Source organism: Hemicordylus capensis, chromosome 2 (genome assembly GCF_027244095.1).
Source record: "Hemicordylus capensis ecotype Gifberg chromosome 2, rHemCap1.1.pri, whole genome shotgun sequence".
In the NCBI taxonomy this organism is placed as follows: Eukaryota; Metazoa; Chordata; class Lepidosauria; order Squamata; family Cordylidae; genus Hemicordylus; species Hemicordylus capensis.
This window is the reverse complement of record NC_069658.1, coordinates 230,969,068-230,989,692: the sequence shown is the minus strand read 5'-3', so window position 1 is coordinate 230,989,692 and position 20,625 is coordinate 230,969,068. Positions and strand designations below refer to the sequence as shown.

The following is a 20,625-nucleotide window of genomic DNA, read 5'->3' as shown; positions in this document are numbered from 1 at the left end:
TACTGGGCATACTGTTGTACATGCAAACAGTGTGCAACGAGTGCATTTGTACGTAATAATTAAGGTCATACACTATGACCAGATTGTCCATCCAACAAATATGTGTGAATAGTCCTTAGCTGAGTCGCCTTTCTCTTCTTCTTGGCCCAGCTACTGTGCTTTTAAGAGCTATGCTGCAGACACACATTCAACAGGTGAAGATTTTCCCCTCACTCCACTTCTGTGTCAAAAAAGGCTCAGTCTGTTGTGTCATTGGGGGGGAAACCAAACATGTTTTGCAGGGCTGAGGGGGAGCAAAGAGCCCTATCCACCCTCAGCACAGTACCCCTCCAGGGACTGTTGCTGGTGTCTATCTTAGGTTTCTTTTTAGACTGTGAACCATTTGGGGACAGGGATCCAAATTATTTTTGGATTATTTCTCTACGTAAACCTTTGTTGAAAAGCAGTATATAAATATTTGTTGTAAATATTTGTTATTTTACTAGTTTACTAGAGCATAAAAAGAAAAAAGAAAAACCACGCAAAGGAGAAACCGAGTCGGTGTTGACTCCTGGCGACCACAGAGCCCTGTGGTTTTCTTTGGCAGAATACAGGAGGGATTTACCATTGCCGCCTCCTGTCCTGCAGTATGAGATGATGACTTTCGTCATCTCCCTATATCGCTGCTGCCCAATATAGGTGTTTCCCATAGACTGGGATTGGAAACATACCAGCAGGGATTTGAACCAGCAACCTCTGGCTTGCTAGGCAAGACATTTCACTGCTGCGACATAAGGAGGGAACAGTGTCCACACATGTATGTTACCTGACCAACTGACCAGATGACCAAATGACCACTGACTCGGATAGTGAAAGAAGCAAGTTTTATTTTCTCATCGCTGAGGACGGCCCTGGTGCCTCATGGCAAAGATCCAGGAACGCGCCCTCTAACAGACTAGCAAGAGTTTATAAATATTTCTCTCCTCCCTTTGGCATCAACATTCAGCCAATAATAAGCATCAAAAGAAATTACACACAAACTGCATTTGGTTATACATATTTGGTAATACCTTTCCGTACATGCGTAGATCACTTGTTTTCAAGCAGATTACAGATGTTTCCTCAAAGCAAGCCAGCTAGTTCAGCTTGATTAGTCAAGTTCCTCTATCTAAAGGGTACACATGCATACAAGCTCCTGGCCTTGGCCGTCTCTAACTTGTTATTTTCCACTCTTTGTGCTTTTGTTACTAAATATGTCCCTTGCATGCTGTGAGGGTAATTTAGAAGAGAGAAAAAGGCTGCAACACAAAATGGCTTTAGCATACAAAATGGAGTAATTCATGCCACATGTAGACTCCCCTTCAAATGCAAACCAGGGTAGACCACACTTAGCAAAGGTGACAAGCCCAGCCTCTTCCCATGCTGTTCCTCCCAGGAACAGTAGCACACTTCTTCTCTCTGTACTCCAGGTTCACCTTTTAAATGAATGCAGGTTCAGTCATTCACATAAAACCATGAACAGGTGTGCAGACGTCTGTACAGACTTGCAGCCGCTCGCATAGGGCTTCGTTTGACCCCATTTGGCGACTGAGCCGGTTCCACTAACATTACACCGGATGTCCTATTAACAAAAGCACTTTAATAAATGAATATTATGACTTTAATCATTTTTGTTTTAATGATGATGATTAATTGTGATTATCTCCAGTAGCTGTTCTGGGGAAAATATTGAGAATATTGAGACCTGATCAGCTCTGTGCTTTGGTGTGCAAGTTGTGTTGCTCTGAGCGGGGACAGACTTGCCTCTGCTGCCCTTCCTGCCTTCCCCGGGATGAGCCTGTCTCTCTCTCCCTCCCCCGCCCCGCATGGAGATGCGCCCCCCCCCTTGTTGCCTGCGACCCCTTCCTTCCCGTCCAGCTACACAGAAGAAGGAGAGGAAGGGAGACCGGGGCGAATCTAGACAGACACACCAGGAGGGGGGCGGGTCCGGGGAGGCTGCTGCGGGGGCGGGAGAAGGGGAGAGTCAAGCGATTCCCTCCCGCTTCGTCTTGTGCTGGGCAAAGCACCGGAGGCAGCCCGTGAGGGGGTGGTGACTGAGGAGGGCGCTCTGGGCCCTGCCCTATGTCAGTCTGTGCCGCATGTGCCCCTCTGCAGCAGGGCCAGCCCTAAGGACACGTCGGCTGCCAATCTGTCGCCTCTGTGCTTGGGCCCCGCACTGGACGCCGGCGGTGTTCAAGAAGGCATCGGAAGCCGGAGCGGCGGGTCTTCCCCCAGATCTCTTCGATGCCGGCGAATCTTTCTCGAAACTGACCTCGGGAGTTTCCCACTTGGAGGGCGCGAGGGAGCAAAGGTGAAAAGAGATGGCGGCGGGGCGGACGAGAAGCGGTGGGAAGGCAGGGATGGCAGGCAGCAGCCGGCTGGGCCAGGGAGGGGCGACTCGGGCCGAGGAGAGTTTGCACAGCGCCCCCCCCCCCGCGCGCACACACAGACGGAAGCAGCGAGGCATATGCTGGGTGGAAGTGGCGGGGCTGCGAGATGGAGGCGGGAGGGAAGAAGCGAGCGGACGGCGGAGCATTTGCAAGGAAAGGAACACTGCGAAGCCGGCCAGGGCTCTGTGCCCGAAAGTTGTGCGCCTCGTGCAGGCTGCGAGGACTCAGAGGCGCCATTTTGGCTGCTAGGAATGAACAGGGCTGGTCCCGGGGCGTCACTCTCATTTGTCTCCGCCGCGCCGAGTCGGCCTCCTCCTTTCCTGAGCCCGGGAGTATGTTCAAAAGGTGTGGCGCATGCTCAGTATCGCCAGAGGCAGCTCCTTTCTGTTTTCTGCCCACACAGGATATTCTAATACTTTCTTAAACTGTCGAAGAAAAGAACTCTGAATTTTGCAGGAAAGACTCAGATGTTGCATGTGTTGTTTTGCCCCGAAATAGCCCTGAGACATAAAAAGGGAATGGCTACACGAGTGTCTCAAAAGGCAACTGTGTGAAGTGCTGTGAAAATGAAATGCCTGGAGAGCGGGCAAAAAGAGAGCATGCTCAGTCTCTCCCCTTGTAGCCAGTGCCCTTGCCATGAAGAAGAATCTGCCAGAAACTCCTATGCTTTACCGTGCATAGCACAATTTCGAGTTGCTCCTTAGTTTTATTGCATGTCTAGCTGTGTTAATATAACCAACTATTTTAACTTCTCATTTCAGTACTAGAACCTTGTATTGCATTATTCAAGTAATGTAGTATGATATTATCAATTTATAAAATGAAATAACAATGCAATTCCTTTTTTTTCTTTTTTTGAAATTGCAGGATTGAGTCTCTGTGGTCACCGGAAGTGCAGCATCCAGTTGTCTCTCAAAAATGTGCTGCCACAGACAAAGAGGAGGCTGCTCTTCTGGTGACCACAGAGACGGAATTATGCAATTTCAAACGAAATTTTTAAAGGAATTGCATTGTTTGGAATTAAATTATGAAATGAAACAACAATGTAACATTACATCATATTACGGAATATAGGGTTCCAGTATTGTCCCAAAAGCAAAGCCCTGTGTCCAGAACTTCACAGTTAGTGAAGAGTAAAGATGTGCACAAAACGGTGTTGCCCTATTCTAATCCGAACCAGATTCGAATAGGACCGGGCATGGTCAATTCTGCATCGATTAGAATGGGTTTGGGCCTGGTTCAAGGGTGGTGGGGCCTAAAGTACATTTAAAAACTAAATTACCCACTGTTGGCAGTGGCTGTGGCAGCCATGGGCGGGGTCGCTGCCGGTTCCCCCTCCCCACTGAGTCTCCAAGGGCCGGTCCATTTTAGGGGTTTTTGGCCCTGTTTGCACGTGCGATGGGCCATTTTGTTTAGGCCGCTGCGCATGCGGCCGTGCACATTTGAGTGACCAAGTCAAGATCAAAAGTACTGCCTTGGCTGTTCTCCTACATAATGACAACTCCTCACCTGCCCATAAAGTAACCTGACAGATGCAGCTTTGCACTAGCACCTTTGCACACTTGATAATGCTTACCCATCATCCTGAGCCATTTTTGCCCTGAACCATTTTTGGAAGGGCAGAATATAAATCAAATAAATAAATAAATGATCCTGGAGGATGAAATATTTTCTGACATTCCCTGTTAGCTAATGTCAAGAAAGCAAAGGGTGATTACTAAATGTTTCTGACGTTAATAATGAGACCTCTGACAGCTAAAGCTATTTCAAACTGCTAATATTATAATGCCCTTATACATACAATGGAGCTTATACATACAATATACAGTGTCCTTATGGTGCGGCCATACCTGGAATCCTGCGTATAATTCTGATCACCACATCTTAAAAGGACATAGTAGAACTGGAAAAGAGGCTAACCAAGATGATCAGGGGCCTAGAGCACCTTCCGTATGAGGCAAGGCTACAACACCAGGGGCTATTTAGTTTAGAAAAAAGACGACTGCGGGGAGACATGATAGAGGTATGCAAAATCATGCATGGAGTGGAGAAAGTGGATAGAGAGAAATTCTTCTCCCTCTCACATAACACTAGAACCAGGGGTCATCCCATGTAATTGACTGCCAGGAAATTTAGGACCAGCAAACGGAAGTACTTTTTCACACAATGCATAATCAACTTGTGGAATTCTCTGCCACGAGATGTGGTGACAGCCAACAACCTGGATGGCTTTAAGAGGGGTTTGGATGACTTCACGGAGTAGAGGTCTATCAACGGCTACTAGTTAGAAGACTAAAGGCCATCTCCAGCCTCAAAGGCAGGATGCCTCTGAGTACCAGTTGCAGGGGAGTAACAGCAGGAGAGAGGGCATGCCCTCAACTCCTGCCTATGGCTTCCAGCGGCATCGGGTGGGCTACTGTGCAAAACAGGATGCTGGACTAGATGGGCCTTCTTGGGCCTGATCCAGCAGGGCTGTTCTTAAGTTCTAAAAGACAACCGCAGGACTCTGTGGTCGCCAGGTGTCGACACCGACGCAACTACACACTTTCACCTTTACCTTTATACTGCTTGGAGGTTTTTTGGTGGTTGTTTTGTTCCAGTGCAATCTTTGAGACTTCTTGTTTTTGGCTTCCTATCAATTAAGTTGAGCAGCTGGTCTTGTGGTAGCAAACATGCAATGTCCCATTTGCTAAGCAAGGAATGCCCTGTTTTGCATTTGAATGAGAAATTACATGTGAGCAGTGTAAGGGCAGTGGGGAGCAAACCTGGCCCTCCATCTGTTGTTGGACTACAACTCCCATCATCCTTTGCCTGAGTTTCTCCCAACCTTACCTGGAGATGCCAGGGAGGGAACCTGGAACCCTCTGAATGCAAGCCTGCAGGTGCTCTTCCCAGAGCAGCTCCATCCCTCCAACTCCTGGGGGGGGGGTATTCATGGGAGTTTCTGGGGATGATGGAAGACGTAGTTCAACAACCGCTGGAGGGCCAGGTTTGCCCACCCTATCTTAGGTAGGGGATGGGGCCGCTCTAGGAAGAGCATCTGCATGCAGGAGGTTCCAGGTGCCCTCCCTGGTATCTCCAGATTGGGCCGAGGGAGACTTTCAACGTCTTTATTTTAAACTATATAGAACCAGAACATTGCCAGCGTGGTGTAGTGGCTAGAGTGCTGTCCTAGGACCGGGGAGACCCAAGCTGAAATCCCCATTCAGCCATGATACCTGCTGGGTGACTCTGGGCCAGTCACTTCTCTCTCAGCCTAACCTACTTCACAGGGTGGTTGTGAGGAGAAACCTAAATATGTAGTACACCGCTCTGGGCTCTTTGGAGAAAGAGCGGGATATGAAATGTAATAATAATAATAATTAATAACAACAAGCACCAGTGTTCCCTGTAAGACATGCCCATGTGGGCGCGCTCACATGTTTTTTGATGTCCACTTGGTTAATTTTAGATCCTGCTCACGTTGAATCAGGAAGGCCCTACTCTGAATGCATCTGCACACGCACTTCCTTGATACTCCTGCCCAGAACAAATCTCATTCCTCATACAGATGAAAAAAATGAGAGAGAACATTGATGTGCACTCAGAAATAAATCGTATTGAATGCACTTGAATGGGCATAGTTGCAGGGTTAGTTTTTTTGAACACTGGAATTTCCAGAACTGCTGTGTGTATTTTTCGCATGTTACTTTGGGCTCTGCTGAACTCAGTGGGGAGTAGATGATGGAGTGTATGCTGTCTGCATATCCATACGCTGCTGAGTCTCGTGAAGAGTCTAGCAATGCTTATGTTTACTGGGCACAGAATTTCAGCTGATATGGTGCCTGTTTGGGTATTCATTAAGTCACAGACAAGGCTTTCCCTTACACTAGCTAGTGGTGGAAAGGAGCGTAAACCAAAAGCTTACAGTGGAGCTCAAAAGCTTTGCTTGAAGAAAATGAGTCTAGACATGGGGGGCAGGAGAAGGAGAGAAAGGCAGTGAGGGGCCTGTTTAAAAAACTCACCCCCAGACCCACTCCAACCTTGCTACACAGGAGAACATAGGAAGCTGACATATACAGAGTCAGACCATTGGTCTATCTAGCTCAGTATTGTCTTCACAGATTGGCAGCGGCTTCTCCAAGGTTGCAGGCAGGAATCTCTCTCAGCCCTATCTTGGAGAAGCCAGGGAGGGAACCTGAAACCTTCTGCTCTTCCCAGAGCGGCTCCATCCCCTGAGGGGAATATCTTACAGTGCTCACACTTCTAGTCTCCCATTCATATGCAACCAGGGCAGACCCTGGTTAGCTAAGGGGACAGGTCATGCTTACTACCACAGGACCAGCTCTCCTCCACTACACCACTGCAGTGGGCAGGGCCATCCCTAGCGGGCTTGGGGACGAATCGGCATGTGTGGGGCCTCCTTAACTTCTCATTTGATTACAGAATCATACTGACAGATGACATACTGAGGAAAGAGTGAGTGAGTGAGGTTTTTGGACAAAGCAGCTTGGACATAGAGTGCCTTTGTAAGGGGTAAAGTTAAAAGCACAACACATGCCCCTTGCTTCACAGTTCTCACTCAGATCTTCTGGACTGTGTGGGTCCTTTACTCTTTTTTATGAAGGCAGAGGGCAAATTCCTCCACATGAGGGTGGAGTGATGGGGGGGGGATTTCACAAACAAAAGTTTTTGAAATTTTCTCCCACGAAACAAGCCACTTATAGGACTTTTTAAATTATTTTGGGTGGGTGGATTCTAACTCAACCATTTGTCCAATTCACGTCAAGGCAGATATAGGTAGCCCTTTCACCCTGCCCTACAAGGCAGGGGCAATGGAAAAGGGAAATCCCATACCTTCCCTTGCTGGCTGTGAGGAAGACACATGTTCTCAGGGCTTCCGGCAGGTTTGACCTCTTATTTGAAAGGTGAGGCTTCCGTTTCGTGACATAGCCAGATTGGAAGCCACCTTGTGGCTGTTCTAGCAGTCCAGCCTGATTCAATGTATATTGCTATAGGGGCATCCAGGGGTTCAAACTCTAAAATGGCTATCATTGCCTGTGCCTCTGCCGCTTGTACAGGGTGAGGGCGGGGCAGATCCCTGAAGGATGTGGCTGTCAGTTACTCTCACTGCACCAAACCCTGTTCGGACCTCCCTCCGTTCATGGGAGCATGAGCCATCGGAAAACCAGGTTGAAAGCCTGCCTTCAGGGCTTTTTTCTGGGGGCCTTGACCACGCTGTATTCATTTTGGCCACGTGATGGCATTGCTGGCACTCTGTACATGCACCAGAACTATTTGTTTTTTAAAATGTGAAATGGAGGTTTGAAGGGATGCCTCCACAGTTTGGGGGCACCTATACTGTCTTTGTGGGGCTGGATTAAGGCCTTCAATTTAGGACATTTCCTTTTATTGAGACAACTTCAGTTCTACTCTTGGCCAAGACCGGTGGCACAGCTTGCTGCCAGGGATCTGTGGCTGCTTCTGGGAGGGAGAGGGGAGTGACCGCTTTAAGGGCTGTGCACCTGTGTATGGCAGAAATGACAAGGGAGATCTCTTCCTTGCCACAAAAGACTGTTGGCCAGGTCAATTGTGAGCATTTGGGCATGAAGGAAGGGAATTTCCAAAATTCCTTTCCCACTGCCATCCTGAGCTGTGCATTCTAAGGCACACTGCAACTGTGAAAGTGGGAGGGGGACATCTTTGATGATGGGGGGTCTCTGAAACTTGCTTCCGTAGCCACAAAGCTTCACAGAGCGTGAAATGGGCTTGCCACCAGATGTCCAGGCGGGAACCAGGACATTCAAGACAGCTCCTGTACCAAGGAGGAGTGGGGCTAGGTTTTCAGGGTCCCTTACTTTAGCAGGGTAATGACTTGCCTAGAAAGCCTGAGGTTGCCGGTTCAAATCCCCGCTGGTATGTTTCCCAGACTATATTACTTCAGCATCTAGATCAGGTCTTTCCCACTGATCATAGCTAATGTTAGCCACAACTTGTGGTTCGGCTGTTAGAGGGGGTTTTATGGAGGCAAGAAGCAGCTGTCAAGGCACAAACTCTTCTGCTTCTGGGTTAAGGGGAGTTTGATTGATTAACTGTGTAGGGGTAAAACAGCTGGGGCACTGGCTATAGCGTGGGGGTTTCCAAAGAGGGTAATTATGGTAGCTTCTTGCGCATTGTAGGAGTCTTCATGAAACTCCAGAATGGGGTAGCTCGATTTCCCACCAAATCCAGGTAGCCCGAGCGGCTGGTGGAATTGGACTGTGACTGTATGGGGGTGTTAGAAGGGTGAGGGGAAGAGTGCATAGCAAAAGTGCAACCTCCAAGCCTGGAGATGCAGCTGCAACCCGGGAGGCTTCTGGGAGTGGGTAGAACAAGCTCAGCTGTTAACAGTCTGCATCATCAGCATTCTCCCTCTATTCCAACAGGTGGCGGGAAGGATTATGTGGAACCAGACAACTGTCAATTGAAATGAACCACCCGGAAGTGGAGAAAGAGACTCAAGAAGGATCAGGCTCAGGGAGGGAGGAGGAAAGCCAAAGAGATTGCCAAGAAATTCCAGCCCAACAAGAAGATCACCAAAGAAAAGGAATAAAGGGGGGAAAGGCCCGTGAATGGGAAACCAGACAGCTGTAAAGCAAGCCTCAATACACACTGCAGAGCCCAAATGGAGGAGCAGCGAAATACATTTCTGGAGCATGGAAATAGCTTCAGTCGGAGCTCACAGTTGCTCTCCCATCAGTGTACCAAGGAAGAGGAGAATGCTGGACATGGAGATGGATCAAATATTGAGAACAGAAAGCAAATGGACACTTGCAGGGATGAATCCGATGTTTCTAGGAGTGGAGAGTTCCGCCTCATCCCAATCATACGCCTCATCCGAATCGTACCGGAAGAATGGAGTGGAAAGAGACAGAAAAAGCATCCTCTACAGGGAAAGACTGCCAGTAGCAGTTCAAGCCTTAAGACAGATCCAAGCATATGCACAGGGGAGAGAGTATACAAATGTTTGGAGTGTGGGAAAATATTCACATCCATAGATTCATTTACTGTGCACCAGAGAACCCACAGAGGGGAGAAACGCTTAAAGTGCCGGGACTGTGGGAAAAGATTCAGACAGAGGGCCAACCTTGTGTGGCATCAAAGAATGCATACCGGGGAGAAGCCATTTAAATGCTTGGAATGTGGAAAGAGCTTCCATTTTAAAGCACACCTTATTTGCCATAAAAGGGTTCACACAGGAGAGAAACCGTATACATGTTCAGAGTGTGGAAAGAGTTTCACTCGGAGCTCAAAACTTACTTCACATCAAAGAATCCATACAGGGGAGAAGCCACATGCCTGTGTGGAGTGTGGAAAGAGCTTTTGCGATAAATCTAGCCTTGGGAAACATGAAAGGATTCACACAAGGGAGAAGCCATCAAAATGTCTGGAGTGTAGAAAGAGCTTAAGTCGTCATGACCTTCTTCGTACCCACCAAAGAATCCACACAGGAGAGAAAGCATTTAAATGTATGGAGTGTGGGAAGAGCTTCAGAGGCAGCTCAATCCTTATTTCTCATCAAAGAATCCACACAGGAGAGAAGCCCTATAAATGCTCAGAGTGTGGAAAGAGCTTCACTCAGTGGTCAACCCTCAATTCACATGAAAAAACCCACAAAGGAGAGAGACTGTTTAAATGCGAGGAATGTGGGAAATGCTTCCCACATAAAAGACACCTTTCTTCCCATATTATAACCCATACAGGAGAGAAACCATTTCAATGCCTGGAGTGTGGTAAGAGCTTCAGTTGGAAAGATAGCCTTAGAAAACATCACAGAATCCATACAGGAGAGAAACCGTATAATTGCCTTGAGTGTGGGAAGAGCTTCATAAGCAACTCTGCCCTTACTAATCATCAGAAAATCCACAGAGGAGAGAAACCATATAAATGCCAGGAATGTGGAAAGAGCTTTGGTCGTAGGGAACACCTTACTAATCATCAAAGGATCCATACAGGGGAGAAGCCATTTCAGTGCCTGCAGTGTGGAAAGAGCTTTAATCGGAGCTCAGCCCTTACCTCCCATCAAAGAATCCACACAGGAGAGAAACCATATCGATGCCTGGAGTGTGGAAAGAGCTTCCATGACAGCTCAGATCTTACTAAACATCTACGAGTGCATACAGGAGAGAAGCCATTTAAGTGCTTGGAGTGCGGAAAGAGTTTTACTCAGAAGTCAGCCCTCAACAAACATCAAAAAATCCACAAAGGAGAGAAATTATATACATGCCAGGAGTGTGGAAAGGGTTTCATAAACAAGGCCCAACTTTCCAGCCATAACAGAATCCACACAGGGGAAAAACCTTATATATGCCTGAAGTGTGGGAAAAGCTTCCGCCAAAGCTCAGCCCTTAAAAACCATGAAAGAATCCATACAGGAGAGAAACCCTATACATGCTCAGAGTGTGGAAAAAGCTTCGGACACAATTCTCACCTGTTTATCCATCAGAAAACTCACAAAGGTGAGAAACCACATAAATGCCAGGTTTGTGGAAAGAGCTTCAGTCGTAGTGACCATCTTCGTACCCACCAAAGAATACACACAGGAGAGAAACCATTTAAATGTACAGAGTGTGGGAAAAGCTTCTCAAGTAGTGCACACCTTGCTACCCATAATAGAATCCATACAGGAGAGAAACCATTTAAATGTATGGAGTGTGGGAAGAGCTTCACATGTAGTGCAAGTTTTACAGTCCATAGTAGAATCCACACAGGAGAGAAGCCATTTAAATGCCAGGAGTGTGGGAAAAGCTTCACTCAGAGAGCTAACCTTATTACACACCGAAGAAACCACACAGGAGAAAAACCATTTAAATGTCAGGAGTGTGGAATGGGTTTTGCAGACAGGAGAAGCCTCATTTCACATCAAAAACTCCACAAGTCAGATAAAGTATGAGGCTTTTCTCATGACCAGCCTTAACCTGACTGGGCTGCCCCAAGCAGGGATAGGCTAGTCGTGAGAAGCAGTGGCATCCTGACGGATCCCTCCGCTCCCCTCCCACATAATCCCACTAATAACCTTGGCTTTTTGCTGAGGTTAAGGGTGCTCCTGTACCCTTTACCTGGCTAAAAGGAATCACGTGACTCCTCAGGTTTCTTGCAGCCCAAGGAATCACAGAAACCCGTGTATAGAACACCCTTTGGAAGGGGCGGAAATCCCCGATGCAATGTGCGTGCCCGGCCTTGCATTGAAGGATGCCTGGAGGCTGGAACAAGAAGTTGTGGCTCTAGGATTCCTCAGCCCTGCTCTGTGCTTCACGGAGCTGCACAGAGCAGGGTTGTCCATGTGGGTGCACGGTATACTGTCCATTTACGGCCTTAACCTTGCAGTATATCAGTTGAACCGTTTTGCCCGGTTCACACAATCGTTCCTATCCAGCTTTAATGTGGGCTACTTCTTTTAGTGTGAATGTGTGAACCCACGCCAAGGAGGCATTCTCAGATTCATTGGGGGCCATAAACTACCTTGGCATGGCTTCACACAATCATGCTGATTTCAGGGGCCCATGCTAACTCTAGATTCAAATGATTGTGCGGATCAGGCCACTGGGGCGTGCTTCAAGGTACTTCAGTGATCTAGGGCTTGGGCCCACAGGGCTTGGCTCATGCCCACAGCCTCCCCTCCTGCACATTTTGATAATTAACCCTTTTCATGCTCTCTAAAGCAATCCACACCCTCTTCCATTTTTTGAAGCCATTAATCAGCAGGACGTCCTTGATATAGTTGGTGTGTTCTTGCCCCCTGTACTTGCTTTATTTCCACATTACTTTCCCTTCTTCAGTCCCTATTCTTACAGCAGCCTTGACACTGCATGTAGCCGGGATTGACTGGGCATTAGTATCTCACCCCTCAACCTCTATTTTTGGTTTCACCACGGAGGGTTTTTGTTGGGGTGGATAAGCCATACTTTTGGGGCAGGCTACCCAGCTGCCGCTCCTGGGACATCTCCATCACCTCCTCCGCTGAGCCCGTCAACTGGATTGCTGCTGAAAGATGGCCACTTCCCACCTCCTCCACTATGTCCAAGAAGTGGGTTTCCATTGGCATGAGCCCTCCCCCCCCCACTCATCTGCTAGGATGTCGCTGGGTGTGAGGGCCAGTTGGTACCCCCTCCACCATGCTCAGCAGCACAAGGGCTCCCCACCATTCCCTCCACCATGCCCAGCATCTGGGTTGGCACTGGGAATGAAGGCCCACTCCACTTAGTTGCCCACTCCACCAGGCCTGACCACTGCAGAGCCACCTGTAGTGAACCTTCCAGACGTCGGCCATGTGATATGGATGGTCTTCTTCCCGAATTAGGTGAAGGACAAAACTAATCTCTGAGAACAAGAACAAGGCCCTAAGAACCACACAGCAGGGACCTTGGCTCTGATTTTTAACCTCCATTTAATGTATTTATTGTTAAATTTTTATATTGCCCTTCATTAAAACCATCTCAAGGCGGTTTACAAACATTTAAAACAAGACTATAAAACAATGTGCACAATAAAAATATTGAATTGGAATATAAAAATACAAATCTAATAAAAAGTTTAAAAAACAAACACAATAGGCCCATAAAATACAAAACACCAAAAACAACACTCCTATAAAATAACACCATTATAGCAGTCTACATGTTCCAGGGCAGCCTCCACCATAATACTAGCGTGTGGGCAGTGCTTGGGAATCGTGTGTGTGAGATTTCCTTGGCTGCCCTTCTTGGGAACTTCCCGATAGCATGTGGCTGAGCACTCAGGATAACCGGATGCTGGGCACTTCATGCCTGGTGTCCAATTCATTACAAGGGAGTAATTGCCATTGAACTCCATGGGACTTGCTTCTGAATGAAAGGGGAACAATTGAACAACCCCCCGAGAAATCACTTTGTTGGGCGGAGGGGATAATGGGGAAATCCTTTTTAAAATGCGAGTGAGAAACAATGTGAAAATCCTTTAATGTAAACCTGCTAGTCTATTTAAAACAAGAATGCCAGCAACCCCTTTTCCTCCTGCTTTGTAAAGAATACATCACAGAAGAGATTCAGCAGAAGCCTACAGATTAAAGGGGAGAAATGGACACTGTATATGTTCAGAGGGGCTGTGTCCTTTGTTGAAGCCTCTTAATTTCTAGACAGCAGGGGAAAAAAAAGTGACAGCAGGCACCAGTAAGGGTCATTAAAACATGGCGTTGCTTTATTAAGAGCAATAGAGAGCTCAGGCCAGAGGAGCAGCTGACACTGTCAGCTCCGGAGGGGCAAGCTCTGGTCTGAGAGAGCTGTTGAACAGCCCTTCCTCCGATTCCCAAGGCCTAGAGAAGACCCACAAGTCCTGAGGGAGGGACGGAGGGAGAGAAGGAAGTAGGGTCTTGACTCTAGGAACTCCACCCCCAGCTCCTTTAAGAGTTACAAATGTAAGAATTGGGTGCCTGCTTGCCCACTAGGCACCTGTAAAACTCAGTCTATGTTACATATAGCTTTAAAGGTGCTTTTGAGCACAAGGCTTTCCTCAGGAAGAAAAGAGTTTTTTCTTAGCAAGATTCAGAGCGGATTCAGAGCAGATGGTTTTCCTTAGGAGGACTGATTAGTTAAAACCTTAACAGCAAGAGGAATGATGTCTTTATTTTAAACTATATAGAACCAGAACATTGCCAGCGTGGTGTAGTGGTTAGAGTGCTGTCCTAGGACCGGGGAGACCCAAGCTGAAATCCCCATTCAGCCATGATACCTGCTGGGTGACTCTGGGCCAGTCACTTCTCTCTCAGCCTAACCTACTTCACAGGGTGGTTGTGAGGAGAAACCTAAGAATGTAGTACACTGCTCTGGGCTCCTTGGAGGAAGAGCGGGATATAAAATGTAAAAATAAAATAATTATAATAATATTCAAAATTGTTTGAATGGATTATCAAGAGAAATGTATAATCAACAATATGTTTCAAAGAAATATTTACTGATATATAAATATTTATATGTTTCAAAGAAATATTCACTGATTGTTATGACACCAACTTGTAGTCTCGTAAGAAACATCCGTTTGGACTTTTTATTTACATTACAATTGATTGATTGATTAAGTGCCATCATGTTGGTGTCAACTCTTAGCGACCACATAGACAGATTCTCTCTATTACAATTACAAGACCACATTTACAAGTATAGTTTTGATTAAAGAAGATATTTTTATGTATGCGTATTTGTACAGATTTTAATAGTGCCAATGATTATAGTCTATGAGTGAGATTGATATTTAGGAACCGATGATGCTATACAACGTATTGTGCAAGTTTGATTAAATAAGGTACTTTATTTTTCAAGATTTGTATATCAAGATTTTTATCTTATTTTGGGTTATTTTTGTATTATCAACCATTTATTTAGGAGGAGCCAGAGAACAGCCTATTGATAAGCCAATACATTAACTCTTTCCAATATGAGGCCTTTGAACCTGATTGTTGTTTTACATATGGTTATCTAGCTAATAATTATTTTGTTGTTTCAATAGCTTGTTACTGTAGTTATTACTCTTCTTAAATGAACATTTATTGTGAAACAATTCAGAGGTAGAAGGCTTTCCTCAGGAGAATACAGAGAGCAGCCTGGATTAAGGCCTATTGTGAAGAATCCTATAGATTAACTATTTCAGCTGATGGGAGTAAACATCTCAACATCATCCTGAAGGGATCTGATTCAAGCAGGAGAACTGTGAAATTTATGAGATATTTCTGGTTAGACAATCCATAGTTTCGGACTGTGTGTCTAAAGCAGTAGCTCTAATTGTGTTTTTCACTGACCATTACTGTTTGGTTTGTGTGCTTTTTTAAACGAAAGAAGTGAATTACAAATTTGCATTGTGTAAATAATGCCTTTTTTTAAAAAAAATTGCTTCCTCATTCACTGTTGCAGCAAAACTGCTGAGAATTTAAACATTTAATGTTTAAAGCAGAGTCTTTGATCTGCTAAGCAGGGTGTCCCTTGGTTTACATTTGGAAGGGCGGCTACATGTGGGTACGGTAAGATATTCCCCTTCGGGGAAAGGAACATAGCTGAGAAGAAGGCCAGTGGCAGAGAACCTGCATCCAGAAGGTTCCAGGTTCAATCCTTGGCAGGATACAGGGCCGGTCCATCTGCTAAGCGAACTAGGCGTTTGGCTAGGGCGCCAACATCCTGGGTCACACACACCGAACTGGCGGGTGCACACACCACTCATGGTCAGAGCGAATGGGCAGGCGAGCGACTAAGCAGACGCTCCTCATCTCTGTCAGCCGCCCACCCACTTGTTCTCCTTGCCACATCCACCCACTGCTCCTGCTGCCTGCCCACCACAGCGTGTTAGAATGACTTTGCCTCCTTGTGTGGTGATGCCATTGTAATGTGCTGCAGCAGGTTGGCTGAGGCAGTAAAGAGAGCAAGTGGGTGGCCAATGGGGACTCCCTGCCAGCTGGGAGGCATCCCCCTCAATGAGCAAAGGGGGCGGGACATCCACCTGGGCAAAAGGAGTGGCGGGCACTCAAGAGGGTGGGGGTGGGCTTCACCTGGGGCACCAGTAATCCTTTGGCTGGTCCTGGCAGCATCCCCAGGTAAGCCTGGGAGAGACTCCTGCCTGAAATCTTGGGAGAGCTGCTTTCCAGTCAGTGTGGACAATTCTGAGCTAGGAAGGCAAATGGTCTCAATTGATATAAGGCCTTTGGGAAGTGGGGGTTTACTGTGCTTTTGGATCTCAGCCCTCCACCTCTGTTTTTGGTCTCCCCTCTGTAAATTTTTTAAAAGACCTTTGGGAGGGGGCAGATTTGCCACCCCCTCTACCACGGCGTTCCTTCGGCCACCAGGGCCACCACCCCACCCTACTCAACTGCTGGGATGTCGCTGAGCGTGAGGGCCAGCCAGTGCCCCCTCCACCCTGCCCAGCAGCACAGGGGCCCCCACTGCTCTCTCTGCATGGTCATTAGGTGGGTTGCCACCGGGAATGGCCAGGAACCACCCCTTTGATGCCACTCCACCATGCCTGATTACTGCAGTGTGGCCTGCATGGAAGTAAACATTCCAAATGTCCAGCCACGTGATATGAGCCGTTTTCTTCCCGGATTAGGTGAAGGACCAAACTAATCCTTGTGGACAAGAACAAGGCCCCGAGAATCAGGCAGCAGAGAGATCTGTCATGTTCTGCAACTGATCTTGTAATCAAGAGAAGAGTGGGGGAGTTGACCAGGTGACTCTGCCTATAATGTCTGGCACTGGCAACCTGGGAGCAGAAGAGCCCCCACACACACTGGGGATTCTGCAGTGGCTTGAGCCCCCTCCCCACCCCCAAAAAGAAATTTTGCACCCATTATATGATTGCTGGAACTGTGGATCAAGCTTGATGCCTAGTGCAACCCGTATGGGCCATCAAATATTGCACAGAAATCCATTCAAATGGCTGCATGCATGGTGGAAGGAGCTTCAGCTACAGCTCAGCCGTTTTTGCCATCACTAAGCACTAAGAAGAGGGAAACCAAATAAATCCATGTGTTACACCCCAGGCACTCTGCGCATGCTCTGCAGCATGCCCAACACACGGCCAGGGAGTCTGGCACACAGTCCTGCTAGGAATCCTTATTTGGATGCCCATTTTCCTGAGGATATTCCACAACTTGACATGATTGACGCAATCGAAGGATTTTCTGTAGTCATTAAAGCACATATTGACTTCTTTCTGGTATTCTTTGGCTTTCTCAATTATCCAGCATGCATCAGCAATTATGTCTCTTGTTCCTTGGCCTTTTCTGAAACCAGATTGAACATCTGGCACTTCCCCTCCCACGCAGGGCTCTAATCTGTGTTGGATGATCCTGAGCATTATTTTGCTAGCATGTGAAATTAAGGATATTGTGCAATGGTGTGCACAATCTGTTCAGTCTCCTTTCTTTGGTATGGGTATGTAGACTGAGGTCTTCCAATCTGTTGGCCACTATGTCGTTCTCCAAATCTGCTGGCATATTTGGGTTAGAGCTTTGATTACTTCTTCTTCTGTTGCCTGCCATATTTCCATCAATTTCTGTAGCCTCGCGACTTGGTAATGACTGGAGTGCTGATCTAACTTCATCTTCCCGTACTAGAGGTTCTTGCAAGTAGGGAATATCTTCTAGAGTATCTTGGAAGTTGATGTCCTTGCTGTACAGATTTTCACTATACTCCTTCCATCTCTGATTGATCTTCTCTGAGTCAGTTACTATTTATCCTTTGGCATCCCTTAACATACTAATTCAAGGTTGGAACCTCCCTCTGAGTTCAGAGACCTTTTAGAAAACTTGCCGCCTTTTTCCGTGTCTATTTCCATCCTCAAGGTCTTTACAGATGTCATTGTAGTATTGCTCTTTGTCTCTTCTAGCAGCTTTCTGAAATTCCCTATTAAGTTCCTTCCTGAGGTCTTTATCTTTCTTAACTTTGGCTTCTCTCCTCTTCTGGGCAATTTCCACCGTCTGTTCTGACATCTATTTTGCTTTCTTCTGTTTCTTGGTCTTTGGCAGTCTCTTTACACATTCATCCTTAACAACTTCTTTGATTTCATTCCACAGTTCCTCTGGTTCCCTATCAATGAGGTTCAGAACTTGAAAGCGGTGCCTGATGTTCTTCTTGTAAATGATGGCTATGATTCTCAAGAATCATATCGTGGAAACTGGATAGCTTTGTTTTTCCGCTTTAGCTTTACTTGGAACTTGCAATCGAGCACTTCGTGATCGGGTCCACAATCAGCCCCCAGCCATGTCTTTGCTTTTATAATTCAGCTCTTCCACCTCCTTGTACCCATAATGGAATCAATTTGATTTCTATATACTCCCATCTGGTGATGTCCATGTGTATAGGCGCTGCTTTGGTTGTTTGAAAACTGTGTTAGCAACGAAGAGATCATTGGCTTGGCAGAAATTAATAAGTCTTTCTGCTTTGTTTCTGTTTCCTAGGCCATACAGTCTGACTGTGTTTTCCTCCTTACCTTTTCCAACCTTGGCATTCCAGTCTCCAACCACCAGCATCAGGTCTTGCTTGGATGTTCTGTCAATTTCAGACTGGTCTTGAACATAAAACTCATCAACATCCTCTTCTTCTGCACCAGTTGTTAGGGCATAGACTTGAGGAACTGTCATGTTAAAGGGTTGTCCATGAAATCTAATTGATATTAGTAGGTCACTGACCGCATTGTACCCAAGTACTGTCATTGCTATATCCTTCCTGAATATGAAAGCAACACCGTTCCTCCTTTGGTTTTCATGTCCTGAGTAGTAAACGGTATGATTTTCTGACTCAAAGTATCCCCTTCTAGTCCATTTTAATTCACTCCTGCCCAAGAGGTCAATCTGTAGTCGATTCATTTCATCTTTCACTGTGTCGAGCTTTCCCATATTCATGCTGCTTACGTTTTACGTTCCCATTGTAATTCTGTCTTTGCAGCTTCGGATTTTCTTTTCCCGCACGGCAACATCAGCTGCTAGACGTCCAAAAGACTTTAGTCTAACTGCGTCAGAAACACCACCGGTACTCTGAGAGATCCTCAGCTCTTCCTCAGTAGCATGTTGAGTTCCATCCGACCTGAGGGGCCCATCATCCGGCACTACATTGACAATCATTCCTTTGATTGTCCTGGCGCTATTTAGAGATTTGGATGTGGATAGGGGTTTAGTGGGGTGAGATTTAACATTGACACAAGATTGATGGATATCCCCTTTAAAAGAGTAATATCTCTCCTGTTGGAGAATGGGATTATCACATATTTTTTACAAGCTTTTATATTATCTATGTTTTGGTTCCATATTAGATTTGGATAATTAAGAATTTAAATAGGATAAAAGGCCCACAGCTTCTTTTAAAGTTTAGCATTGCTGTTTCTTCACATGTGCACGTAAATAGAATTGGTCATTTAGACATGAGATTGGATAATGAAGCACATCCCTTGTGATCAAAGGGGTGTGAAAACATCTGGCAGATGTTGTAGGATATATTAAGCCTTATCTGTACCATTTGAAGCCAGTACAACTTGGTATCCAGTAGGATTTCTAATTTAGAAACCACTGGTAAGTGCAGAGTCACTTTGGAAGAAATAAATGTGAGTAATTACTAAAAATTTCTAACCTTTTGAATTAACATAATTGGTTGAAGGTACTTTTTTGTTAAAATGATACATGTGTTGTTGTGTATTTAGCTCACTTCTCCTGATGAAGTCCTGCTCAAGCAGGAAGAAACAGGTAAAAATTACCTAGGATACCAGTTGGGTAATATTTGGACAAGGAGCAACAACTAGAAGGAGCAACATTTGTACAAGGGGCTACCCCTGGAAGAAGAACTTGCAAGAAAAAAGATCTGGAAGAACTTTGAGTAATATTTGGATAAGGAGCAACAACTTGAACAAGAACTAGTAAGAGAAAAGATCTGGAAGGACTTTATATATCTACATGTACAAGGACTAAGGGCAAATTGACCTTCGGCCATACTTTTTGGGGTCTAGAACACAGACATTTTCTTTAGTAATTGTGTGTTTCATTATATATGTTTATTTTATCCATGTTTCTTGAAAGTTGTGTGTGTGAATAGACTCTTATACACGGTATATATACTACCTAGTATATGTTTTGTTCCTTTAGTCTAACTGCGTCATAAACACCACCGGTACTCTGAGAGATCCTCCGTTCTTCCTCAGTGGCATGTTGAGTAACATCTGACCTGAGGGGCGCATCATCCGGCACTACATCGACAATCATTCCTTTTTGTCTATCCATGTGGTTTTCTTGGTAAAATACAGGAGTGGTTTACGATTGCCTTCTCCCACGCTGTGTGAGTTGATGCCTTTGTCATTGTCACTGAACTGATCATCTGCCTCCAGCACCTTCCTATATCGCTGCTGCCCAACATAGGTTCCTGCTTGCTTTAGCTGGGCAGCTGGAATGACCATCACACTTTGGGTGACCCTACTGGGAGTATATCTCCCAGCGTACTTCGCTCATTCCTCCCAGGATCACACACACACACACCCCGCCACGATGCAGCATAGCTGGACAGTGGGGGAGTTATAGTTTACTAAGGCACTAAAAAAAAATCATGCAGAGGAGAAACTGAGTCGGTGTCGACTCCTGGCGTCAACAGAGCCCTGTGTTGTCTTTGGCAGAATACAGGAGGGGTTTACCATTGCCTCCATTGCCCAAAATAGGTGTTTCCCATAGTCTTGGAAATATACCAGCAGGGATTCGAGCCAG

At 46.2% G+C, this 20,625-nt stretch overlaps 1 protein-coding gene across 1 annotated transcript in view; it reads left to right on the top strand.

Moving 5' to 3' along the window:
* Positions 1-1,973: 1,973 nt before the first annotated feature.
* Positions 1,974-20,625, top strand: part of LOC128342288 (zinc finger protein 91-like) — a 41,265-nt gene continuing 22,613 nt past the window's right edge. The window contains exons 1-2 of the mRNA XM_053289439.1: positions 1,974-2,329; positions 8,813-11,115. Coding sequence (XP_053145414.1) covers positions 9,052-11,115 — 2,064 coding nt within the window. The 5' untranslated portion in view covers positions 1,974-2,329; positions 8,813-9,051. The remainder of the gene's footprint in view (positions 2,330-8,812; positions 11,116-20,625) is intronic.